The sequence below is a fragment of the Sinocyclocheilus grahami genome, unplaced genomic scaffold, assembly GCF_001515645.1.
Source record: "Sinocyclocheilus grahami isolate Dianchi unplaced genomic scaffold, SAMN03320097.WGS_v1.1 scaffold176.1, whole genome shotgun sequence".
Classification (NCBI taxonomy): domain Eukaryota; kingdom Metazoa; phylum Chordata; class Actinopteri; order Cypriniformes; family Cyprinidae; genus Sinocyclocheilus; species Sinocyclocheilus grahami.
Genome location: NW_015505355.1, coordinates 3,129,674 through 3,157,115, shown reverse-complemented (window position 1 = coordinate 3,157,115; position 27,442 = coordinate 3,129,674). Strand labels below are relative to the sequence as shown.

At 36.4% G+C, this 27,442-nt stretch overlaps 3 protein-coding genes and 1 pseudogene across 4 annotated transcripts; 1 reads left to right on the top strand and 3 right to left on the bottom strand.

Moving 5' to 3' along the window:
* Window positions 1-46: 46 nt before the first annotated feature.
* zp3b (zona pellucida glycoprotein 3b) lies at window positions 47-3,035 on the bottom strand. 2 transcript variants are annotated; one of them, XM_016283667.1, is made up of 8 exons: window positions 2,489-3,023; window positions 1,926-2,041; window positions 1,746-1,849; window positions 1,498-1,678; window positions 1,114-1,231; window positions 799-884; window positions 466-725; window positions 47-377 (listed from the first exon to the last, which is right to left on the bottom strand). In XM_016283667.1, the coding sequence occupies exons 1-8, from the start codon at window positions 2,894-2,896 to the stop codon at window positions 85-87; spliced, it is 1,566 nt and encodes a 521-aa protein (XP_016139153.1). In that variant the 5' UTR covers window positions 2,897-3,023; the 3' UTR covers window positions 47-84. The 2 variants fall into 2 exon arrangements, with proteins under 2 accessions (XP_016139153.1, XP_016139154.1); XM_016283668.1 differs by having other exon boundaries at window positions 278-377; window positions 563-725; window positions 2,489-3,035.
* A 954-nt stretch (window positions 3,036-3,989) lies between these two features.
* On the bottom strand, window positions 3,990-4,926 carry LOC107593793 (guanine nucleotide-binding protein G(I)/G(S)/G(O) subunit gamma-5-like). The gene is made up of 3 exons (XM_016283669.1): window positions 4,777-4,926; window positions 4,102-4,253; window positions 3,990-4,024 (listed from the first exon to the last, which is right to left on the bottom strand). The coding sequence occupies exons 1-2, from the start codon at window positions 4,855-4,857 to the stop codon at window positions 4,128-4,130; spliced, it is 207 nt and encodes a 68-aa protein (XP_016139155.1). The 5' UTR covers window positions 4,858-4,926; the 3' UTR covers window positions 3,990-4,024; window positions 4,102-4,127.
* Window positions 4,927-8,431: 3,505 nt separating this feature from the next.
* On the top strand, window positions 8,432-18,809 carry LOC107593853 (meiotic recombination protein REC8 homolog). The gene is made up of 16 exons (XM_016283733.1): window positions 8,432-8,474; window positions 8,546-8,624; window positions 9,429-9,549; window positions 10,020-10,083; window positions 10,218-10,285; window positions 10,381-10,453; window positions 11,470-11,632; window positions 12,796-13,009; window positions 13,086-13,226; window positions 13,313-13,379; window positions 14,746-14,915; window positions 15,812-15,860; window positions 16,006-16,072; window positions 16,223-16,321; window positions 18,172-18,269; window positions 18,670-18,809. The coding sequence occupies exons 1-16, from the start codon at window positions 8,432-8,434 to the stop codon at window positions 18,741-18,743; spliced, it is 1,590 nt and encodes a 529-aa protein (XP_016139219.1). The 3' UTR covers window positions 18,744-18,809.
* Window positions 18,810-20,631: 1,822 nt separating this feature from the next.
* Window positions 20,632-27,355, bottom strand: LOC107593891 (uncharacterized protein PB18E9.04c-like; annotated as a pseudogene).
* Window positions 27,356-27,442: the final 87 nt, after the last annotated feature.

The window sequence follows — 27,442 nt, the reverse complement described above, 5'->3', positions numbered from 1 at the left end:
TGGCAAGGACCAAGATCAGATGTTCTAAAACTTTAGAAAAGGTCACGTTGTCAGTTTCCATTTTTTTTCTTGGGCTCATTTTTCTTATGCGGAGGGTCCCGTTTCATACCCACTCCCCTCTTCTGAACTGAATAAATCAGAAGCATTAAGGAACAGGGCCTTCTCTAAAGGAAGAAAGCTTTCAGTCTCTTGATCAGTTTTAAACTCCAGCTCATCGGTCACAGGACTTGTCTCGGTCGAGTTGAATAAGAGTTCCAGCTCCTCAGTGACGGATAAGACCTCAGCTGGGCCGGACTGCGGGTACCCAGTTGATTGGGTGGTGGTTTCTTGCTTTGGGATCAGAAACAAAGGACCTAATGTGGCAACCTTGCTCCAGTCTGTTATAAAAAGAGAAGGGTGTTTAAGTGCCACATAACTTGAATAAATAAAAAGCTGAATGAAACAAATAAATAAAATGGTGGAAACCTGTCTTAGAGTCAGTTTCTCTCTTCGACACACCACTGGCATATTGCCTTGAATGAAAGAGCGCTTTAAAGGGTTCCAATGACTGACCAGGTCTCGCATGATAGAAATCAGCAGAGCTTGGTTTTGGGGCCAAATAAGGCTGCTTGATGGGAGGGGCTGGCGTGATGCGGAAAGGCTGGATTGGTTCAGGCTCTGCCGCAGCTCGTCTGGATGGCTCACAGGTGTTACAAACCTCATCACTTCCATCCACAGACTGCCACCTGTAACATCCACAGGGATCTTACATAAAGAGTAACTGATTGATACAAAGACTTGATACAAGCCAGTCATTACCTTCCATCAATAGAAGAACATGCTCGATTCTGAGAGCTCACAGGATAGGCAGCAGGGATCACCTTTAGGTAACATGTGATGAACACCTGTTTCAAATAAAACCAGGAGTGTGCGGTGGGCGGGGGGGGGGGGGGGGGCGGGGTTTATATATATATATATAAATAAAAGTCTGTTTGTCGTGCGATATGCAATTTTCTATGAAATGTCACTCCAAGTGGCCAAATTCTGTACACAAGTCACATAGTATCTTTCGGTCTCGGACAACCTTCATTCTTGCGTGAACAATCCTTTCAATTAATCTTCATTTCTGCTCACCAAGTTGCTGGTCAATTTGTAGAATCTGAAGGCATCCAGTTGCAGGTTTAATTTGTTGCCTTGGCTCCTCGGCAAGAACTTGGAGCGGGAGTACGAAGTCCTACTGTCTGCAAGACATCTGAAAGCGGTCTACATGATTAGAGCTTCCTTTCCAGAAGTTCAAAATGCTGAATTCAAGTGTACAAACAAACCGGTGGAGTGTTTCTCAGTGCCAAGACAAGTAAACAGTTCTTGCATAACATTTTCTACACCCCTTTGGATACACTTACTAGTTTTTACTACACGACCAGTGTCATTTAGCACCAGATTGGTCATTTCAGGACCAGAGTTTAAATCTAATAGATGCAGTAATCAATTCAAGTCTGACGAACTGACAAAACTCACCCATGATAATCCACAAAAGAATATTTGATGTCACTAGGAACCACGCCATATGTTGGTGTAGCCACACACCAGTCAATAAACAGGAGGAGGGGGAAGTGATTGGCCAAGGTAACCGATGCTTGAAGGTGTATCGCATCCCCAAGGAAATAGACATTCGAGCCCCTCTCATACTGCCAATCATCTTAAAAATAATAAAGAATCCATTAAATAATTCTTTAGCAGAATGTGGTGAATTTAAAATACTATACCATTCATCAGTCGGAGGCTAAAGTCCAGATAATCGGTGGCAGAAACAGTGGAAACAAATGGGATCCAAGTGGGTGCCACTGCCGCACTGTCAACACCGTACCGCCTTAAGAGAGCGTAAAACAAAGTTAACAAAGCTAAAATAAATCTAAAATGAAGAAATCTGAAGTTTGTCAGCATACCTCCGGTATTGGCACTGAACAGGTATGACTGCATCTTCCTGGCGAAGTACACCATCAGGAGATGGTAGAGGGGAGTACACAATGACATTTGAATATACTAGAGAGTCTCCAGTTACCTGAGAAGACCAATTAAACCACATGCGTTTGTGAGCCATTTACCAATAGTTCACAAGCATCACCTAACAGCGGTTCCCTGTTCTTTGAGGCCTGCCAAGCTGGGGCCAGTTACATAAACTTAGCCACCATCTTAAGATGGGGTCTTAATTTGTTTGACCAACTAGCAGTTGCCAAAGGGTAATCAGTCTTACTTTTCCAATACAAATAAGACCAATCTACCTTTTCATAACTGAATTAAAAAAGCTATGACCAGTCTTGAAGAAAAACAATTAGTTGACTAACTTAAGACTAGTCTACACCGTTTATGCAACCGCCCCCTGGTCACCTACTAGTCTTCCAGTCAGACTAAGTGACAAGAAGCAAAACTCATAGAAGACCACCAGAAAGCAGGTTTGTGGCCAGTTAAGACAGGCCACAACGTTTTCCAATGGTTTATGTGAACTTACATGTAGTTTGGTTCCACAATCTCTGAAATAAGCAAATATGGTCAACTGTGATGGTCCGGTTTGCAGGGCTCCACATGATACTGCAGACACTTTGTCCAGCAGTGATGGGGAACCCAGCAACAGCTCCTCAGCATAGACTGGAAAGCCCGACGCAAACAGGTCTACGTTCATCACAACCTCTAGCGCATCTTCATGGCAGTACACGGACACGGCTTTCTGACGCCGTTGTGGAACGGGGTCGTTTATTTTAGGCGGACTTTTCTGATATTGACTGCTCAACAGCTGCTGGCTTGCCAAAGGCCCTCCTTGCTGGAATATACGAGGAGACATGCGAGGATAGCATTCAGTGAAGAGGGGCGTCATAAGAAAGACAACGATACACCATGTTAACGTGCTACTCAGCCACATCTCGCCAGCTAAATAATTATATCAGCAATAATTATAATAAATAATATATATATATCAAAATAAAACCAGCTTATCGAGCATGCACATACAAAAACCCGTAGGTCGCCGTTTAATCACGGAATAATGAAAAACGCTTCTTATTCTAGCATTAACTGCCTAATCACTCACCCTAACCACATCCACCTGATTTCTATTATTTTAGGCCAATCAGGTTCCATGAAAATATTCAGAAGCAATGACGTTGCTGCACCTGTGCGTACGATATGAGGTCATTTAAAATATTTCAGAACTTTTTGAATCTATTTAGATTTTTGAACTTCATATGCAGAGCAACAAATTATCTTTAAAAAAAAAATTTTTTTTTTTAAACAAATATTCCATGTAAACCCCAAATAATGTAACAAAAACGGCATTTGTAATTGTTTGGGGTTTACATGGAATATAACAAACAAACCATTTTTTGACATTCATCTATGTAAATTATGAATAAATACTCAATGAAGCCTAAAGAAATATATCACATATTTAGTTTGATATAATAATTACGTCCACAGTCGAATTTCATTGTCACTGTGATAAAACCGTAGCTCCTGTTCTGCTTATAAAGTTCTTTATAATATATACTCAGCAATTCTTTACAGTAAGTATAAAAACAACAGAGACATGTAGAAATCAATGGGTTTATTTTGGGTTATAAAAAGTCTAAGGCAAAGATAGAGAAACAGACTACAATGTTAAAAAGGCACAATAAATTACTAAGTTTCCTCTGCTGTGCCACACAAAAATACAAAAGCCTTCCCTCCACAAAACTGGAGCGTTGTTTATCACTCATTAAGGCAGACTTTTTAGTTTGAGGTATTCAAACAGAAATCTGAGGGCTGTGAGAACGAGACTCAAGCGGAGACATTAAACAAAATATTTCTTCTAAAATGAAAATGCACCATAACAGACATAAAGCAGCCAGAGCGGCAAATCCTTTCAGTTCTTGTTTTTGTGTTGATGGCATGAGGTATTAACTGGCAAGAGGACAGCTTCGTGCTGCTGCTTCTTCAATTACACATCATGGCAGTGGTTTTCTTCTTTTATTCCCCCCCCCCCAGCAGAAATGTCACAGGAACAGGAAAAATCCTGGGAAGACAAATATTAATTGTTAGTTTCAGATTTATATTGTTTAGTTTTTAACCAAATTATAAACCCATTCTTACCAATGGCAGATGCCCATCATGGACCCTCACAAGAAGGAGCAAACCTTCTGTGTCCTGAAGGGGTTGGTGCTTGAAGACACACCGGTCAGCAGAGGATCTTGTAGGGCGTTCTGAATGCAGAACTGTTGAAGCTCTGCAGCCGCCTGAGAAACCTACACATCCACACAAAAATAAAAAAATCACAACATCTCACAATTGTCTTGGAAATGGAAATATTAAGTGGGTTGTATACACAATCAGTTGAAATGCTAAATACATAATCATACTAACACACACACACACACACACACACACACACACACACACACACACACACACACACACACACACACACACACACACACACACACACACACACGAAAATGGGTGTAATATTAGAGTATTGTGTATTTATTGCCTACGTTTCTTATATATAAATAAGGGAGGGTCTACATAGCAAACTAACGTTACCCATTCTAGCTAGCTAGGCATAGATCACATTTCTTTTCCAGAGTCTGTATAATGCTCAGTTTGTTTCATTGATATTAGTACTACTTCACTACAACATAAAATGATTTTAATAACACAACTGAGAAACAAAGCTAACGGGCTACACAGGTCCACGCCCAAGCTCAACCCGGCGGCTAACTCCCTAGCTTCAGTTTCCTCAGAAATTAAACCCCTAACAAAACAAACCTTTACTCTGTTGATGTTTGCTTCGAAGCGCAACTGCTGAACGATTTTCTTCATCGCAACAATGTTTGATGAGCCCGACATGATGTCTGATATTTCTAATCGATGTGCAACAAGCGAAGACAAAAGTTGTGAGCAGGCGGTTTCCGGTTGGTGAGAAGTACATAAAAAGTAGACTAAAAGTATACTTTCCTATTTTTTAGTTTAAAAGAAGTATACTAGTCGCACACTTGAATAAACTTCTTGTTCGTAAGTGTATTACAAACCAGGAATTATTATGGAAACAAGACAGTCCAATAAAATGCGTTCTAGACTGTTGTCTCAATTAGATTGGTTTGTCTTATTTGCAAAGCACAGCTGATTGGTAGAGCTTTCAAAACAAATTTGCCCCAGCAACCTTTGAAGTACCGTGTAGTCCCGTTTCCTCTTTGGATTTCACCTGAGAGATTTCATTTGTTTCACGATCACGCTATTCCAGTTTTTGGCCCACTTTTGCTCTAAAATTAATCTTGTCTTTATTAAACTGTTCACGATGTTTTTCTGTCCTACGGTACTCAATCATAGGACCGGGTGCTTTGCCACGATTTGGTAAGTTCTCGTTTCTTTCTATTGAGTTTTAGCACTGTTAAGGTGTGCTTATATTCACAGTATGAAAAATCCATAATTAGGACTTGACTATTTTAAACAGTAGGCTATAATGTTAAAACGGAGGCATAACTATTAATATCTAACTAAATATAATTTTTTTTCAGGTTGGCTGCCACTAAAGGACGAAAGATCAGTCGAAGAGATCTGCTCAAAGTCAATGTCCAGCGCACTTGGTTTGTATCTTTTCTGTGTAATGAAAAATCATTAATCTATTTTCTACATAATCAAATTTAAAGACAGTTGATGGGATCATCCATATTGGGTTCATCTCATCATCTTTATTATTGGAGTTTTTTTTAATGGAGTTAAAAAAAAAATTATTAATATGCATCAAACAATAAATATAGAACAGATAGAGTCTGTACAGGAATACAATTACATCAAATCTAAAATCAACATCTATATATTTTGCCACAATACCATTCACAGATAGATTTTTGCACATGATCTTAAAATGAACTTGTTCTGTCTAATTGGGAATGCAGTATTTGTGAGGAAACAACACATTAATGGAGTTTTTATTTTTTTATTAATGAAAATAGAACAAATAACAAACAGAGCATAGCATAAGACAGTCAGTGCTATACGAAGTGTGACAATAATTAGTAACGGGAACTGAAAATAATGTCATAATACTTTTTTTAACAATTTCAGAGAAGATATAAAACAATCAAATTCCACTAAAAATACCTTAAATATTGGGGATGAATTTAAGGATTTTTGTTTATGTATATAACATTTTGCCAGCAATATGAATAAATTATCAATGTATTCAAGACCTTTGTTAACATTGTTGTCATAGTACACAATAATATCTTTTAAAGAAAAACAGTATTTATCCTTTATTAGATTAAAAATAAATTCTGCCAATTCCTTCCAAAAAATGTGGGTAATTTTACAATCAAAAAATAAATGTGATAACACCTCTTTCTCGTTTTTACAAAAGGAGCATAAATCATCAATATCAGAGTATGTTGAAATGATTGATTTAACAGGGTAGATGGTATGCAAAATGTTCAAATGTATTTCTTTAGTTTCGTTATTGATACAATATTTAAAGGGGGTTAACCAAGCAGTCTTATAATAGAGTTCCAAAAGAATTTTCCTCTAGGTGTTATTTTATTTCGTTTTTGGAAAACAGTACAAATATGTTTGTTGTTGCATTTTTTTATCAATCAGTTCAAGACCGTTTAAAATTAATTTTGGTTTTGTCATTATTGTAGAGTTATAGTGAATATGACTTTTAACAAGATGAACAAAAGTAGGAGGAATAGCTTTAATGACCGAATTAAATTCCTTCAAATGCACAGGGAAACTGTGGATTCGCATGAATTGTTCATAAGTTAAAAGATTCCCATAATTATCAAACATATTCATAAGATGATTAATATCCCTGTTAAACCAATTCCTTAAAAATAGAGATGTATTGGCAGTCGTCACATTAATGGAGTTGTTCTCAATGTGCTTCACAGCTGTGACATCATGGATTACGTGTTGATCAGAGTCCCGCCCCCTGTATTGGGATTGCCCCGCCCACGTTTCTCCCTGTACCTGTCCTCTCAGCTGCAGTATGGTGTGGTGCTTGTCTACCACAGACAGTGTGCCTTTTTATTAGGTTGGTGTGCTAAAACTTGAGGGTAGATGATCATTTGTGGGTTGGTCAAAAATATTCACGTGTATACTTTTATAAGGAAATGAATGAAATGCCCCTAATATATTCTTTAGGCTTGATTTGCTAAAGATTGATTTAGCTGGAAGACGGCATGTAACAAAAGAAGGTTTTTGCTGCTTCGACTGCATCTTTGCTCTTTTAAGATGACAAAGTGTAGTCTTGGAGCTGATAAGGATCATGAAATTGGTGGAATTTAGAGATTTTGATGCATCCATTAATTGTGTTTCTGTAATAGTTTGTTAATGATGTTTTCTCAGAGGACACTCAGGGGGCAATAGATAGATTGCTCCGCCTCAACGCGAAGTCCAACATTGATATGAGGGATGAAGAAACCAGGTCAGGCGTTTTATTTCTTAGATATTTTTTATTATGAGCATGCGTTATATTATAACGCAGATGAATGGAACCCTGTTGATGTTTTCTTCTCTTCATGACAACAATGTCTGATAAATGTTTTAAAGATTTTTTTCTTTTATTAGTTATTTTGCACTATTAGTTACTTTTATTTAGCAGGGGCAGTGCACATAATTAAACATTACTGTAAATATGACAGAATATGCCATCTGCAGTCCCTGCACAGAATGTTACAAATATAAATGACAATTACAAAAATAATTCAAATATACATTTCATGCTATTTTTAGATTTGCACAAGCAACATTGCCAAAACGGCATTTGTAACCCATTTTGACACATTTACAGATGAATCAGTATGGCCAGTTTTTCAAAAAAGGTTACGACTTTATTATTTTTTTAAATGAAATGCAAAATATGACAAGGAACCTGTATTAAGACAAAAAAAAAGGTTCTATTGTCATATAATGCTGACTTTAAGTATAGTATATCACAAGTTTGTTGGCCGCTTAAAATGTGAATGGCTATGAGTAAAATGAAATTCATAAGATGATTAATATCCCTGTTAAACCAATTCCTTAAAAATAGAGATGTATTGGCAGTCGTCACATTAATGGAGTTGTTCTCAATGTGCTTCACAGCTGTGACATCATGGATTACGTGTTGATCAGAGTCCCGCCCCCTGTATTGGGATTGCCCCGCCCACGTTTCTCCCTGTACCTGTCCTCTCAGCTGCAGTATGGTGTGGTGCTTGTCTACCACAGACAGTGTGCCTTTTTATTAGGTTGGTGTGCTAAAACTTGAGGGTAGATGATCATTTGTGGGTTGGTCAAAAATATTCACGTGTATACTTTTATAAGGAAATGAATGAAATGCCCCTAATATATTCTTTAGGCTTGATTTGCTAAAGATTGATTTAGCTGGAAGACGGCATGTAACAAAAGAAGGTTTTTGCTGCTTCGACTGCATCTTTGCTCTTTTAAGATGACAAAGTGTAGTCTTGGAGCTGATAAGGATCATGAAATTGGTGGAATTTAGAGATTTTGATGCATCCATTAATTGTGTTTCTGTAATAGTTTGTTAATGATGTTTTCTCAGAGGACACTCAGGGGGCAATAGATAGATTGCTCCGCCTCAACGCGAAGTCCAACATTGATATGAGGGATGAAGAAACCAGGTCAGGCGTTTTATTTCTTAGATATTTTTTATTATGAGCATGCGTTATATTATAATGCAGATGAATGGAACCCTGTTGATGTTTTCTTCTCTTCATGACAACAATGTCTGATAAATGTTTTTAAGATTTTTTTCTTTTATTAGTTATTTTGCACTATTAGTTACTTTTATTTAGCAGGGGCAGTGCACATAATTAAACATTACTGTAAATATGACAGAATATGCCATCTGCAGTCCCTGCACAGAATGTTACAAATACAAATGACAATTACAAAAATAATTCAAATATACATTTCATGCTATTTTTAGATTTGCACAAGCAACATTGCCAAAACGGCATTTGTAACCCATTTTGACACATTTACAGATGAATCAGTATGGCCAGTTGTTCAAAAAAGGTTACGACTTTATTATTTTTTTAAATGAAATGCAAAATATGACAAGGAACCTGTATTAAGACAAAAAAAAAAGGTTCTATTGTCATATAATGCTGACTTTAAGTATAGTATATCACAAGTTTGTTGGCCTCTTAAAATGTGAATGGCTATGAGTAAAATGAAAAAAAAAAAGTCTTCCAAGTAACAATTACAGACCTTTTTTTTTCAAGGTAAGGTTGAAAGCAAACAAAAATTTTAAATCCAGAATATTAGGTTAGACAGGACAAAGGTAATAAAATAAAATAAAATAAAATAAAATAAAATAAAATAAAATAATTTTAAATTAAATTAAATTAAAGTTGCAGACCTTGAAGCATATAAGATGTTTCACATGTACAGTTCCTCAACTTCCTCCTCCTTCTTCTCAGGCAGAGTCACATGATCCCAGATGCTGCTGCACTATTTGATGAAACAGAGGGTGCGAGGGATCCATTCTTTGGCGTTATGGAGACTGGTTATGGCCTGCCAAGTCCAAGCAGCCTCATTCAGGTGGATGCAACTCAAAGACGAATTTCAAAACTTTTTATTTATTAAGAAACAAAACTGTATCATGCTTTCCACCAAAATATTAAGCATCACAACTGTTTTCAGCATTGATAATAATAATAATAATAATAATAATAAATGTTTCTCGAGCAGACATCAGTATATTAGAATGATTTCTGAAGGTTCATTTGACACTGATGACTGGAGTAACGTTGCTGAAAATTCAGCTTTGCATCACATGAATAAATTACATTTTAAAATGTATTCAAAGAATATTACTATTTACTGTATTTTTTGATCAAATAAAAAATGCAGCCTTTGTGAGTATTAGAGACATTGAAAAATCTTACCGACCCCAAACTTTCAAGCAGGTAGTGTAATTTCTAGGTGCTATTAATTAATCACTGAATCTTCTGAGTTAAGGATGGGTTTTATCAGTCATGTGTAGTCTAACCTCTCTCACTGTGGCTCAGCGAATGGAAGAGGTCTTACCTGAGCAAGTCCCGCCCACTAGAGAACCAACACCACCTTCAGATGGTGAGTACTGTGATCCATTGCCATAGCAGCACACATTTACAAATATCAATACTCTTTCAAATGATGCTATGGGAATTTGCACAGTCAAAGAAATGTATTTTGTGTATTTCTAAAGCTCCTTATTTCCCCTCTAGGCATCACGGCCAGCCAGGAGTCCATCACCCTGACAGAAAGAGAGCCAGTCATCATGCCTGAGCCAGAGGTACAGCTGTCACTCAGTATTATCACCATATGTACATAATCGCTGTATAAAATCCAGCTGTGTGTATCCTGAATGCTGTTTCTCTCATTCCTCAGTTTGAAGGAGCAGATCTGCTGGAGTCTGACATGATCGAGCTACTGCTGGAGCAGCCAGATCACTTTCTCGAGCGTGAGTGATGGCAACATGCTGTTTTCATTCACACCCATAATTATGTGCAGTAATTATCTAGATCCAGATTACACATCAGAATATGTTGACATGCTTTAATGTTCAAAAAACACATTATTTTTCAAATACTGTACATTATTGTAGGTCCTATATGCCCCGCCTCTCTCAAACGCTTCATTTTCTACAAAGTCCCTCCTTCCGACAAGCACAGTCTGCTCTGATTGGCCAGCTGACCCAGTGCATTGTGATTGGCCAAACACCACAAGCACGCGTCGGAAATGTAATGCCCCATACCATAATCACGAGCTTCATCTTTCAAAATAAATGTAAAGACAGAGCCCGAAAGGGGAACAGAGTCGCGTGACAGACACAGTGATGAAGCTGGTATATGTTTGCATTACACAAGCCACGGTTAAGACGGTCGTGACCCTGTCTCTCTCTCTGGGCGTGGCAGAGTCTTAACTTTGATAAAGAATATCTCTTTGGTTTTGAGACTTTAGTCTTTGCAACTTCAGGGATCTTATCTATGCACAATCAGCTTGTAACACTCCAAAGAGAAAGGAAAACTTGAAATCGCATCATATGACTCCTTTAATGTGAACTTACAATTGTATTATTTAATACTTTATTTAAAAAATCGTTCACCCAAACATGAAAATTCTGTCATCATTTGCTCACACTCAGGTTGTTTCAAACCTGTTGATGGCAGCCACTGACTTCCATAGCATTTTTTTCATGTAAGTCAATGGCTCAAATGAACTGTTTGGTTACAGACATTCCTCAAAATATCTTCTTTTGTGCTCAGTAGATGAAAGAAACTCATACAGGTTTGGAACAACCTGAGTGTGAGCAAATGATGACAGAATGTTTTCATTTTTAGGTGAACTATCCAGTCAGGTTTTCTGGGATTTGCCCAAACACACTAATGAGTCGTTTCTCGGTTCATGTGGTTTCATCAATTTCAAAATCAAAATGAGTTTTAGGCTTAAATTTGAGAAGTGCTTGTTTTTTTGCAGGTGACGACGAGAGGCAGCTGGAGATAGACAGGGAAAGAGAGCAAATAGAGAAAGAGACAGAAAAGGACAGAGAGCCCAGGATGCCTGATGAAAGAGAGCAAGAGAGAGCAGCGCTTGAGCGAGAGGCAGCCAGAGATCTGACAACATCAGTCTCTTTAGATCTGTACGTTTAGAGAATCACACTCAAACTTAGACTTATGCTTATGTCTTTTTCAGTAAGCTTTCAGTAAACAAAAGATACTGAAAATGGAAAACTTTGAAGATTTAAGGCTTTAAAGTCCCAGTGAAATCAAAATCTTTAATCCGGAATCTCTTTTTCTAGTTTTCACCTTGGTTAGTCTATTGTTAGGGCTGCATCCCTGTTAGGTTGCTGGTTAGGTATGTTTTAAAGCATGGCTGCAGGTTTGAGCTGGCTTAAGCTGGTCCTAAACTAGTCCTAAACTATTAGCTCCTGCTGAGGACCAGTTTAGGACCAGCTTAAACCAGCTCATGACCAGCTAAATACCAGCTTAAACCAGCAGCCATGCTTCAAAAAATAGCTAACCAGCATATGCTGTTTTTTTTCAACAGGGATGATTAATCATATTTTAATCGTGATAATGATTTCTGCTTTTCTCAATTATTTAAGCATTATCATTTGCGATTGACTAGCTGGTAATCTGTATCCTTTCTTAATTTGACATTTAAAATGATATGATCAGTAAGTTTTTTTTTTTTACATTATTTTAACTTGTCAAAATAAACTGAGCAATTTCAACTTGTTTTTATAAGTTATATATTGGTTTAATGTAATTTAAGTGGAAATGACTTATACAATCAAGTAAGGCAGCAACTGAACTAAAATACAGTAAATGAAAATGTTTTACTGTAAAGCCTACGAAAGCATTCAGGCTTGGGGTTGCCAGATGTCAAGTGTTTAAATCCCCCAATCAGGGATATTCTCTTATCCTCCTAGACTTTGATGATTTGAAACACTGGCAAACATGTATGCTGGAGTTTAGTGAATATTCTGCTCAAATGAAAGTCTTTGTGCCTTCACAAGCCTGCTTGTGCTATTTCCTGCGACTAAATCGGCGAGAAAACCATCTCAGTGAGAAACTAATAAATCCATGAATCTTGACTACGTTGTTTGCCATTGTGGCTCCCAAATAAATACACTTATGCATCCTCTGTGCTACAATAGAAAATCATTTTTGGAATTAATATTATGCATCAAATGTATAGGCAAAAAACGGCTTTCAATTCCAGGGGCTAAAAAGTAATATAACTTAATGTTATATGGGTTGAAAAACATCAGACCAATGCTTTAAGATGATGATTTTCCAGGGCACAGATCACTGGCGCATCAAGCCAGGAGGCTGTCCTGCTGCCTGAGGAGGATCTGGGGCTGCCCATGGAAATGCCTGTGTTAGAAGAACAAGAAAAGACCCCGGTATCTGTGTCTATGCCCATGCCGTCCCCTCCGCCAGGCGAAGAGGAGAAAATGGGTGTTGAACCCAGAGAAGAGAGGGCAGTGAGAGAGTGGAGCCCTGATCTTGAGGTATGTTACGTTTTGAGGTCTGTCTTCATCCTGCATCGACACATTTGCCATCAAGCCCCGTGTGTCCCTCTGTCAGCCTGCTGTCGTGAGGCCTGAATCCCCTACAGAGCGGAGGAAGAGGAGGAGACAGCTGCTCTTCATTGATGAAAACACGCAGATCCCTCAAGAGGAAATGAGGGCCCGGATTGATGACGTCGAGACAGAGACCAGGCCATTGGTAAATCTAGAATGATCTGCATTCTTCAAGTCAGCGTTATTTTGTGTATAATAGTAAAATGGTGTAAATGGTGTTTTTTCTTCTAGGCATCACTTGTCAAACCACCGTTTGAGAAGAAGGGTGCTAAAGAACTACTCGAGAACCCTTGCATGAGTAAGTTGGTCGTAATGAAAAATAAACCTGCAATTTGCAAAGAGCCAAATATACAGTTTAATACGACTACTGTAAAGAATTTTTTTTAAAGTAAAGATATTTTCTGTTTTAAATAAATGCAACATTCTATTTTAAACATTCTATTCATCAGAGAATCCATAAAAAAGTATTACAGGAATACATTACATTTTAAAATATCTTCAAATACAGAAAAGTTATTTTATATCATAATATTTGACCATATTACCGTTTTACTGTATTTTGAGCAAATAAATGCAGCCTTGCTGAGCAGAAGAGACTTTAAAAAAAATTACAGATCCCAAACATGTAGTTTAATTGTATTTCCATGAACATTAAGCCCATTTTCCTCTTAAATACTCATTGGTGTACTGTGAAAAAATCTCATTCAATCATCCTCTCCAGACACATTTTAAAATAAAGGCATAAAATTAAAATAAGTGAAACATACATTTATATTGTGCTTTAAAGCACTAAAATACATTGCTTTACGAAATAGATGTACATATGTACATAAAGATTTATACACATGCATATGAAAGGAGTTTAAAAAAGCAGCAATAAAAATAATAAAAAATGCAAAAATATATAATAGAATTAGACATAAAAAGAAATATGTTTCATTTTCATGAAAATGTTTTTTTTTTGTATTGCTTTTGGGGACAAATATGACCTATATGGATATTTCATTTCAACAGTTTCCATGATATTCACTGAAGCATCTTTAGCTTTACCCCTTTATACAGTCCAGAGCTTAAAGGAACACTCCACTATTTTTGAAAATAGTTGAGTTTTACCGTTTTCGAATCCATCCAGCCGATCTCCGGGTCTGGCGGTAGCACTTTTAGCTGTAGCTTAGCATAGAGCATTGAATCTGATTAGACCGTTAGCATCTCGCTCAAAAATGACCAAAGAGTTTCAAAATTTTTCCTATTTAAACCTGACCCTTCTGTAGTTACATCGTGTACTAAGACTGACGGAAAATGAAAAGTTGTGATTTTCTAGGCCGTTATGGCTAGGAACTATACTCTCATTCTGGCGTAATAATCAAGGAACTTTGCTGCCGTACCATGGGTGCAGCAGGTGCAATGATATTACGCAGTGCCTGAAAATAGTCCCCAGCACGCTCCCTGTGCAAGCAGGTGGTCACGTTGGTTATGTTGACGGAAGTTAGCCTATTTTCAGGCGCTGCGTAATATCATTGCGCCGGCTGAATGGATTCGAAAACGGTAAAACTCAACTGTTTAACTCTGGGGGAGTTGGAAAATGAGCCTATTTTCAAAAATAGTGGAGTGTTCCTTTAAGCTAAAGGTCATGTTATTGACAGTGAAGTGTTATGCTTACACAGGCCTTCCACCTGAAATCCTGGCACTATGGAAACAGGCCGCGGTCCTGAGGCCCATCCCACCGTCCCGGCAGCGCAGGGAGGTTCCTGTAGCTGAGGAAATACCAGAGAGAGAGCAGGAGAGACCAGAACCAGGACAGAGAGAGGAGGAGAGAGAGCTTAGCTCAAAAGAGGTTAGCATTCATATTGTAGCATGTGTCCCACTAACACTATTACATTCTGAGATATAACTCGTCCCATACAGACATGATTAATACATTACATCAAGATTAACAAACTTCCCCTGAGTCCCCCTGAGATCTTACGATAATTTTTGTATAATTTAACTACATATTTGAATGTTCTCAGTTCTCTGATGTTGGTTGATGGTCACATGACATGCAGGCAAACAAATCCATTATTTGTAGTAGGTATTTTGTTTTGATTGATTTTTATTATTAAGTACATTGTAAAGACATCTACTATAAAGCGGGACACACAATTGTAAATACACTCAAAAAATAGGCATACGTTTAGGATTTATGTATTTGAATTGCATATAAAATTTCCATCCATTTAGACAGTTTTTAACATAATTAAAAATATTGTGATTCATATTTTTTAGTTATACATAAATGAAATAGGTAAGATTTCTGTATTAGTACCAATAAACAGAATATGTTTTAAATACACAATAACCGGGTATATATATTTGTCAGCAATAAATCCAACAGACTATTGCCATATTTTAACCATGTTCATACTTACTTAACTGAATAACTTTTCAACATGAAGAGATTTATCTTGATTTAAAACAATTTATATGAATACATTCTGAAAATATGATTACTTAAATTAAATCAAATAGATGGAATGATCTAATAAACAATAGCATTATTTTTAAGAACAGAAATCTTACCTCTGACAAATGTGCATCACATTAAGTTTATTCGTTTATTTTAAAACTGTGTAACCCAAATGGATGGAAATTTTATATGCAATTCAAATACAAAAATCTTACATTTAGGCCTAAATCATTTTTGAGTGTTTTAGTGACTGATCTTTTTGTCTTACATCCTTACTACTGAAGATTCCCAGAGAAATGTTGGAGTCTGGCCTCTTCCAGCAAGAAACGCCGGGTAAAAACATTAGCACATACTGTATTTGTAGAATAACTTTTTTTGATAGTTGTTGTGGTGTGTTTTGAAGGAAGGGAAAGCAAGAGAATAATAGTTTAGCTGCTACATTTACATACTGAATGTTCATGTTTCAATGAATTGGCAGCCTCTCTGGTGGTTTTGGAGATGACAGACAAGGATTTCTCTCCACTGGAGACTCCTGAAATGAGACGGTGAGAGGAGAGATGCTAAAAGAGAGACAGAAATAGCTGTCGCTGTCAGAAGCGACTGGTTTTTGACACTTGCGAGTTTCACTTTCAGTTGTTGCATAATTAAGTGCCTCTGAATAATGACTTAGTATGTGTGTGCTGTCATGGGTTCAGATCCCCTGTTCCAGAAATTCAGTTCGGTCTTGAGGACATCCCAGAAGAGAGGGTCCCAGAGATGGAAGATATTACAAAGGGTATCGAGGAAGAATTAAGGTACTGCTGAAAACCGCTTATTTTTGATGTAGGTGTCAATATAAAAGTTTTTTTTACACTAATGTGTTAATATGATTATTTGCATTTTTTGGTATTTATTGAAAGGCTATTCATATTTATATTACTATAGTCAGGTCCAGTCACATTTATATGTATTGTGCTTTATACAATACAGATGTTTTCAAAGCAGCTTCACAGGTATAAACAGGAAAATAACTGTATTTATGTTGGAAAGTTCTTCAGTTATGAAACAAATACAATTTCAGCTGTAAATCAGCTTTAAAAAAACAATAGTGTCATTATTCAGCTCAGTTTGATTTAATTCAGTTCAGTAAGAGTGTCAGTCACTGTTGCATAGTTCATTAGTTATGAAGCGAACTCAGTTTAACTATGAAGCCACTCTACAGAAGGCAATTGTGTTGTTAGTCAACTCAAGTCAGTTCAGTGTTGATTCAGTTCAGTTCAATAACAGTATCAATGTTGTAGAGTTCATCAGTCATGAAACAATTGTGATTCAGGTATAGAGCAGCTCTACATAAGACATTTTCATTATCCAACTCCATATCCAGCTGAATTAATAAGCTGGCCGAGATACAACTATTTGAAAATCTGGAATGTGAGGGTGCAAAAAAATCTAAATATTGAGAAAATCGGCTTAAAAGTTGTCCAAATGCAGTACTTAATATATAGTTTTAATATATTTACGGTAGGAAATTTACAAAATATCTTCATGGAACACGATTTTTACTTAATATCCTAATTTTGACCCATATGATGTATTGTTAGCTATTGCTACAAGTATACCCGTGCTACTTATGACTGGTTTTGTGGTCCAGGGTCACATTTAAATTTTCTAAAATTCAGTTCTATTTTTTTAGCAAATTCTGTGTTTTCCATTTGGATCTTTCTGGATTCCATTTTAATTGATTATTTAAAAACAACTTAACGATTTACATTTACATTTAGCCTACATTTAGTCATTTAGCAGTCTCTTTTATCCAAAGCGACTTACAAATGAGGACAATGGAAGCAATCGAAATCAACAAAAGAGCAATGATACGCAAGTGCTATGACAAGTCTTAGCCTAACGCAGTACACGTAGCAAGTTTTTTAAAAGTATATAATAAATAAAAATACAACAGACAGAATACAAAAAGAATATAGAAGCTAGTGTTAGTTTTTTTTTTTTTAAGAAAATGAATAGAGTGCAAGTCTAAAAGGGGCAAGTTTTTTTAAAGAATAGAATTAGAGTAGAGAGTGCTAGAGTTAGAGGATGAAATAAAGATTTATTCATTTATTTACAATAATAGCGCATTTTTTTCAGAATTTCTGTGCATTTGAATTTTTATGGTAATCAAATGAAGACATAAAACATTAATACATTTTTTAATCAAACAATAATTGAACAAACCCTTTCAATTTTTGACAGACAAAGTGCTGCACAGCAGATGTTTACTTTTAAAATTAAAATATGGAAGAAACAATTGTGTAATTATTCCTAATAATGTAATAATAATAATTTTATTAGTGGTAGTAGTATTATTACATTATGGCAAACATTCAATATGTCTGTAAAATAGTAATATATTTATGTCACAATTTCTTCAACTTAAACCAAACGTTTATTTTGATAGGTTCCTGTGAAGACCTTTAAGTTTCTGTGTGTATATGATATGACAGTAGTTTTTTCTCAAAATATCTTACATCAGATCTTTTTTCCAGCATCGCGGAAATCATAGGACCCTAATAATATTTTGTTTAGTATTTTATATTTTTTGCTTTGTCCATTTCAGTGGCATGTGACTATAGACAGATGTAATATCTAATGCATTTTTTTTCTTCTGTTGAAGGCCACGGGATGCTATTGAAGGTTTGGTGACCTTTCACTCTCTGCTGCCCCCTCAGGCCAGCCGCAGAATTGTTGCCCAAATGTTTTTGAGATTGCTAGGTAAGATTATGGCAGAGGATTTACCATTCTAAATCAATGCCTGACAAAATCAATGAAAAGAAATTATGAAATTTGAATTGGGAGCACTGGGACTGTTCTCAGAGGGATGACCTACCAAAATCAAATTTATTTTCAACTGAAACATACAAAGACTTAAAGGGAGAAAGAATTATACTGGTCAGGTATACTGTAGGTGACATATGCCACCCCGTCCCAATTCAGCTGCGATCTGTCTAGCCATGAGCCTCCTCACCTGCTAGCTGCCAAAAATGGTGTGAGATTAACGCACCACAATTAACAAAACAAAGGCATTTAAATTCTCCCCAATGCTTAATTTATTGAAAAGTACAATCACCCGGACAGATATGCTGTCTTGTCTTGTCTCGTCTTGTGTTTACAGAGGAAATAGTCGCAGGACATGTCACAGTGCGACAGGACGAGCCGTATGGTGACATAATCATTTCACAGCTGTAGATCGATGAGGACTGATGAGGACTTGCCATTGTTTCTGGACAAAACTGGTATGAGGATATTTATTCACATGGGTTATTATATCAGTGTTCTGGTTTATGAATTTTTAAACAACTGAAACATTTCTAGTTGTGGTAACATTACTGATGGTTTAACACGTTTGTCATTGTTATTCTATTATTGTGATATTTTGTACTCTATGAAAAAAAGTTTTGTCTTTTTAAGAATTAACTTAAGAATATTTTATGCAATGTTTTCTATATTATTCTAATGATACCATGTTTATTACAGTATTTCTGTTTTTACTATAATATTAAATTGTTCTGTTAACATAATTAGGTTTTACTGTTCCACACTTAATATTTATCTAATTTTTACATACAGCACATATGAAATCTGCATTGTTGCTAGTTTTAATCAATAAAGTTTATATTGCCCTGTTATTTTTAAAGTGTTCATAAGAAACAAATAAAAATTTTATATAATTCATATTTGTATTGACTCAAAAAAAAAATCTAATTTCACCAGTTTCACCGTTAAACTCGTTTAAATGTGATATAACATGAAGCTTTACACACACAAAAAATTGTTTTCTTATTTTATTACAAACTCTTATTTTTACAGGTTCATCTCAACAACACAACTGTGCAATATATATTTATCAGTTTGTTTACCGCTAATCAGTTTTGGCACAAAATACATTAGGCACTAGGTTTACCACAAATACCAGCGTAGACAGAAGTGAATATGCTAAAATACATTTCAAATTATTTCACACACCTTCATTATCGATCTGGACAATCAACTTAAATGTCATAAATATCAAAATCACAATTCAGTTTAATCCAAATTTGTTCTCATTCTAGAACAGTCACATAAACATGAACATTTTCCTTACTACAACTTCATAGCTCTAACAGTGCAAAAGTCCAGAGACATTTATGCTAAACCCAGGGAACTGTTTTTCCAAAAACTCTCTTGGAAAATAAGCCGAAGCTCCTAAAAAGAAAAAGGAAAAAAAAGTGCAGTACTATTTGCTTGTATAGATTCAAGAAATTGTAGACCTTTAGAATAAAACCTTTATATAAAAGTTAAGGTGCAGTCATATTAGCAAAATTTTGTGGACAAAAAACAAATCTGTTGTCTGGACTGTCAATAGCAAAGTGATTTTGGTCAAAGCTGTGCATTTGTGTGAACAACTTGAACTGTGAAAGAGCAATATCTTTCGACCTTTACCTCCTTTTGAAAGTACTGGAATTTGCCTGTGAAAATTTGCCAAACAACGGTAATTGTGACCATACCTCAGAGTTTAGGTTTAGGATGAACCAAATTATAGCATCATAATATTGAGCAATTACTTAAAGGGTTAGTTCACCCAAAAATGAAAATTAGCCCATAAATTACTCACCCTCAAGTCATCCTAGGTGTTTATGACTTTCTTCTTTCAGACGAATCCAGTCGGAGTTATATAAAAAATGGTCTTTGATCTTTCAAGCTGTTTAATGGCACTCAGCGGGTATTGCATGCATCATTCCAAAAGCACTTAATTAAAATGCACCCATCCATAAAAAAATGTGTCTCACACGGCTCCGGGGGGTGAACAAAGGCCTTCTGCAGTGAATCGATGCGTTTTTGTAAGAAAAATATCCATATTCATAACGTAATAATCACTTTAATGTAGCTTGCGCTCACTGTTGTACACTGGAAGCAGTTCCGGGCGGATGACGAATTAGGTTTTTTTATGGATGGGCGCATTTTATTTCACTTCTTTTGGACTGATGCATGCAACACCCGCTGAGTGGCATTAAACAGCTTAAAAGATCAAATACAATTTTTAATATAACTCCGACTGGATTCATCTGAAAGAAGAAAGTCATAAACACCTAGGATGACTTGAGGGCGAGTAATTTATGGGCTAATTTTCATTTTTGGGTGAACTAACCTTTTAAGTATAAATATAGTGTCTAATAAAGGGGAAAACAAGTGAATTATCTCCAGCAAACTCTCTAAGTTACTAAAATGTGTCATGTTTGTAGAAAAAATGTTTGTTATAGTTTCTCTACATTTGTAGAGAATCTTAAGGTGAATAAAATAGGGTAAGGGTATATTGGTTCCCTTTCAGTCGGTCACTCTCGACGTCACGTCTCCGTTCCCTCCTTCAGGGAACGAGGATTACCATACGTAACCGAGACGTTCTGTTTTCTTGAAATTCTAAACACCTGTTTATTAAGAAACTGTGAAGTTTTTAACATAGAATAAGACTGATTATCTTATTGTATTATATTTTCTGGAACCCTTATTTTATTTGAATGGGTTTCATCATTTAGTAAAATAACTACATTTTCTATTCCAATATTACACAACCACATTTTAGCATCAAAGCCCAGAAAAACCCAGAATCAGAAATCAGTTGTGAAAGACATCTTTCAGGGGATTTGCAGCAATAACAACACTGGTTGCCTGAGGAATCAGATAATGAAATAGTGGAATTCACTCTTGCTAATAGGTGTATCTTGACAATGGCGTGTCTTCAAGGAGATCATCCTGCAGAAAAGCACATCAGGGTTTTATTTTTGAGGTCATTTAGATTTTTATCATTATCAGTGTTGATTTGCAGAACATGCCATCACATTTGCAAAACATGACATAATTACCATTATCGTGTAAAGTGATTAGTGATTGAGCAGTAGTGGATTTGACCAATAACGATAACTAGGCTGGACCACATTGGCCGATAACTGATTAATCTACTAATAGTTTATTACAAAAAATTATTATAAAAATTATTTAAAAAAAAAAAATCTTTAAATTTATTAGTAAATGATTATTGTTAGTAAATGAAATTAGAAATCTAAAAATGAACAATACTTCTTCAGCATTTATTATCCTTAGTTAATGTTACAAATTGACTCTATTGTTACCATTTCATATAAAAATAAATATCTACACAAAGTCCATTGCATTGAAATTAGATACAAACAGTATGTATATTAAATGTATACTCTCCCACTTTATTTGCGTCTATTTTAGAACACTTTTACAATAGAATATTATTATCTAATAAAAATGGAATCTAATATCAAATAGAATACTTTTAGAACAGAATACTATTATCTAATAAAAATAACTAAATATGTTTTACAGTGACGATAAAAAATGAAATTTGTTTCTGTTGACTGCATGAACATAATTTGCTTTCTCAGGTCACTAGCTTTAAATTAGTGCTGTCAATCAATTAAAAAATAAATATAAATATAAATATAATATACTTAAATATACTTCTATATTGCAATAATTTCACAACCTTAAAATTAATGTAGAAACAACATAAAGACAGTATATTTTAAATATTTGTTTTAGTTGCATGTTTTTTATGACTGAAGGCGAGTGTCACTGATACCAGAACTACTGATGTCTCTTGGAAATTTGTTCTCTTTTTCCTAATATTTAATCATTGACTGTAGCCATTCAACATTACAGATTTATTAATTGAGATTTATCCATTTTTAATTGAGATTTATCAATTTCAACATTTATTAGACTTCTAATTTAAGTGAACTTAAAACAATCTTCACATAAACCCATTACAATAAATGTTTACCTGTGCCCTTCAGCAAATAGGAAATATAAAGAAACTGAATAAAGTTATCAACGCTAAATTCTAAATTAAATATTGACCGTATCCTTAAAGCTACAAAAGTTATTGATTTCCTTTTTGTTCTTTAGTTCTTCTTTGATTAACAGACATCACAGCAGCTGGGTTCTAAGATTATTTATTTGGCTGCTATTACTTTAAGAGCTGCCACTGCGGAACATGACACGGATCTGACATGCGCATGCTCATGGTTTCATTCACGCTTTAATATGAAATGATACAGGCTACAGCGTGCACCGCCGTATTTGTGCGTGCAATTGAAGAGCACATGCTACGAGCACAGTATAATGACTAACAGGACAGGAAAATTGTTATTATGGCCTGATAACATTTCATCTGACCGCAGTTCACTGTTGTTCTACTCCTCGTCACCTGTACCGTTTCCGCGCTTGTTTGACTAGTGCCTGGAGCTGAGGCGAAGTGGAGTGCGTGTCTGAAAAGTCTCCAGTTTGATTTGGTCGTAAAGACATTCTGTGCCAAAATAAACGCAATTCTTGTCAAGAAAAAAAGAGACAAGCAGCAGTTGTGAGTGGGGTGGCCAACCCTAGCTCCGCCCCTGCATTAACTGCGTTAAATATTTGTAATGCTATTAAACTGGAAAAATTAATCGCTTTCGTTAACGCTAATTTTGACAGCACTACTTTAAATCTACATATAAAACAAACAAACCCGACAAGGCGTCATTTATTCTGCCTCTTGTTCTGTATAATGACAGTGGACCTTCTCAGTTGCTCCAGCAATGGATGCAACCTGAAAAAAAACTATCGCTATTGTTCCAGCAATCAGTTACTGGTGCCGATTAATCAGCAAAACCAATCAATTGTTCAACCTCTAATGGAAATCTATAAAACTCTCAAAGATCTCAATTTGAAATATCCCAATTTGCTGCCCGAATGCAAGACTCACCATAGGGAGGTCTTGAAGCCGGTGGAATTCTGGATGCTCACTCCGTTGACGGAACCTGAGGAAGAGGACGACTGAGACCATGGCAGTGCAAATAATGAAAATGGTGACCAGAGCAGCGAGCAGGGGGTCCAGGGGTGATGCAGGGCGGTGGGGAACCTTCCCTGACTCTAGATTGATGAATGGAGCAGAAACGGATTATCACTATCACAGGAACTAATAAAACTGAAGGAACATCATGATGTACAGACTACAGAAATAAGTGCCGTTGGAAAAATAATGCAATTATCATGTCCAGAAAAATGTCCAGAGCTTATCATCATCAACTTAAATTTAATCTCGATATGATTTTGTTTATCACCCAGCCCTATTGCGTCTCTTAAGAAGACTTGGATTACACCTCTTGATGATTCATATGGATTATTTCTACAGTATCTTTATGAACTTGACGTTTTTGGTTGCCTGGATTCCATTAAATAAAAAATAAGATACAAATATCTGTTTAATGTTTAATGGGTTTGGAATTAAACCACACACCTTGATCCCCCACATCCAGTTCAGAAGGTTCATCCTGGTCTTCCAAAGGAGCAGGTCCAGTGACCTTTGAACTGACTGAACTGCTGGTCAGAATGACCTGAGACGTCTGTGGGTAAGTGGGGGTGAATGGTGGAGCTGTTTGTGTTGTCTGGATCACGCTGCTGGCTGGAGTAGACCTCAGTGCCTGAGGTCCTTCACTTGGACTGATGGATGTTGCAGGAGCTGTGGAGGCTACTGAATATAAAATGGTGCTCTTCAAATAAGAAATTGACGTGCTGCTAGTAGAAGAACCTGCAGGAGAAAAACATGCACAGAAACACAAGCTTTGACTGAGATAGATCTCTCCTTCAATGGTATATTTTTTTACCCGTTTTACTGTATGCCGGGCAAAAGCTGTTTTGAAGAACTTGTGTTTTGAAGTTGTTTTCTAAGAGTCATACTTAAGGTCTGGCATAAGTGCAGTAAACCAATAAGTAGATATTCAACTGCTCTAAATATAGCTGTGTTTCCAGTGAAATGACAGTATGAGAGAGGGATATTATTTACAAACACAGTCGTGTTCCAAAATGTTACGCCCACATCCAGCCATTATTTACGGACAGACGTTTGATCAAGTGGGTGGAATGTGGCAGTTTTCCAAAGAGTCTCATGAGTTCAGTCTGGAATCAGTCACATTAAGCCCAGTGTTTTATCATTAAAGTGGAACAAAGTGATGTACACCCACATGAAAGCACTCAGACTAGAAGACAAACGCAAATGTCAGTGCATGAAACCTGAAGCATCGTGTCTTTTACAACAATATGGAGCAACGCCACCTTCTTTACTGCCATCTCAGCTTGTGACGTCAATGGGAACATCTAAAGAGCAGTGTGGCAAATGTGATAAAGCCAATATATAACAATTTACTGATGGCAAATGCAAAAAAAATTGAAATACAAAAAATTGAAAATAAAAAAGTTAAACAATTTTATAGAAGCATTTAGAAATAGGTCAGAATCAAACCCAAATTTCCAACTTGGACACCAACCAGAAAGCCACAGCTCTGACTAGAGCACACTGTAAAAAAAAATTCTAACTTTTAAATAAAATCATTGACATATTAAAGGGAAAAAGGCTAAAAAAGATTACTTGAGTACATTTGACAAGAAAATTGCATTGAAATCTTTCTACTTTAAAGTGCCCCTATTATGCCATTTCCAATATTGCCTTTCATGCAGTGTGTAATGTAGCTGTATGTGAATGTGCATGATAAATAAAGTTATTGTCTCCCAAAATAAAGAATCGACTCTCTACAGCCTGAACGAGTCGTTAGTAATTCGAATCCCACTTCCGTGACGGCTACACGTCACAGGGAAACACATTTGCATAATGCACGCCTATGTTCTACGTTGGCCGGCCGCGAACAACTTGACCCCGCCCACAAACACATCATTCTACTGACGACTGCTTCTCTAATCTCGGCGAGTTCAACCACAAAACGCTTTCTATTGAAAGATGGATCAGTATCCTGTTTATTTGGACCAGCTGCTCCACTGAATCACAACCTGTAATTATAATAAATAATAGATGTTAATATTTTCTATAGAGCGTTCAAAATACAGAACTGCACTACAGCGTCTTTGGATGACTGTGATGGAGGAGGAACAGTAGGTGTGACCTCCGTTGTGAAATCCGCTGAAGGAGAGGAGACGCTTTGATAGGCTGTAGTGGCTCGGGATTCCAAAATGTCACTTGCTGAAGTCATGCAATTTTTCGGAGTGACTTCATTCAGAGTGGACCTCACGTCTGGGGATGTGTCTGTGGTCTGACCTTGGGGAGAAGTAGAAAATGTCTGCATGAGCAAGCTCGCTCGTTCCTATTTACAACTGTACTTGTAAATCTATAAAATAAACATGAGCATGGAGGGGAAGAAATTTATATGCCATGAAATATGTTTATTTGATTTGAGTAAAGCTACAGGAAGAACGCTGTGTATTCTCATGCTGAAACGGTTACGTGGGCGTTCTAGACCGGATCTGTACAGTTGAGTTTAATGGTCACACAGTGAATCCACAGAACAAAGCAGGTGTGACCTTTATGTGTCAAGAAGGAGCAGAGGAACAAACCAACCAGATACATGGAGATTTTGTCCTCACATGTGCAGGTTTTTGAAGATTTAGAAAATAGAAAGTTACACCATTAACCACTTAAACCAGTTAAATTTAGATGCATAAACAACTAAATGTAATTTTTTTTTAAATAAGTAAATGATTCAATTTGGGGCTTTTGCCATTTTTTATTTATGCATACATGGTATACAGGGCAGATTCGAACCTATGTCTCCCACATCAGCACCAGATCAATGTGTCAGATCAACCAACGCATCCAATTATGCATGAAGTTAACACTGAGAACCGAGATCTCACTTTAAGAATCTAATTAGCACTTAAGGGGGAGATGCAAATAATACAAATTAGAGTCCAAACATTATGTTACAAAAGTAAAATATGTCAAATCTGTTTCTATTCCCAAATATGTTAATATTAGTAATATTTTAATCTTTGCAGTAGCCTATTGTTACATTCAAAAGAAGAGAGGATAGATAGATAGATAGATAGATAGATAGACAGACAGACAGACAGACAGACAGACAGACAGACAGATAGATAGATAGACAGATAGATAGAAAGACAGACATATAGATAGATAGATGATAGACAGACAGACAGACAGACAGATTGATGATAGATAGACAGACAGACAGACAGACAGATTGATGATAGATAGACAGACAGATGATAGATAGACAGACAGACAGATAGATAGACAGACTGATGATAGATAGACAAACAGATAGACAGACAGACAGACAGATGACAGACAGACAGACAGACAGACAGACAGATTGATGATAGAGAGACAGACAGACAGACAGATGATAGATAGACAGACAGACAGATATATAGACAGACTGATGATAGATAGACAAACAGATAGACAGACAGATTGATGATAGATAGACAGACAGACAGATGATAGATAGACAGATAGATAGATGATAGATAGACAGATAGGTAGACAGACAGACAGATGATAGACAGACAGATAGATAGATGATAGATAGACAGACAGACAGATAGATGGATAGATGATAGACAGACAGACAGATGCAAGCCTGCAGATACTGTAACATTATAGAATCCTGCTGCTGTTTTCATGCTAAAATCAAGTCAACCATAAGCCATGTGCTTACCTTTTATGATAGACAAATGAAGAACCATCGCAGTCCATATAATAAAAGCGCTTTGAGTCCTCATGTTAGATAAAGCGACTCGAGCGCAGACACCGTGCTGGTTCGCTCTGTGATTCCGGGATGATCTTTCCGTTAGATGACAGCGGACATCATCAGAGCTAAAAATATCCCGAGGGGTCTGGGCTTCGACAGCGGGGTGTGGTTAAGCGCAACCTATAGTCTAAACGACAGCTTATTTATAAAGAGAGCCAACAGGCTTCAGACCCTTTGAATCGAATCTGAAGCTACAGAGAGATTTGAGTGTTAAGTGAATGACGTGTGGTGTCAGCTGTTAAACTTTTAAATGCTAAAACGGCTTGCCATAAGCCACGTGCT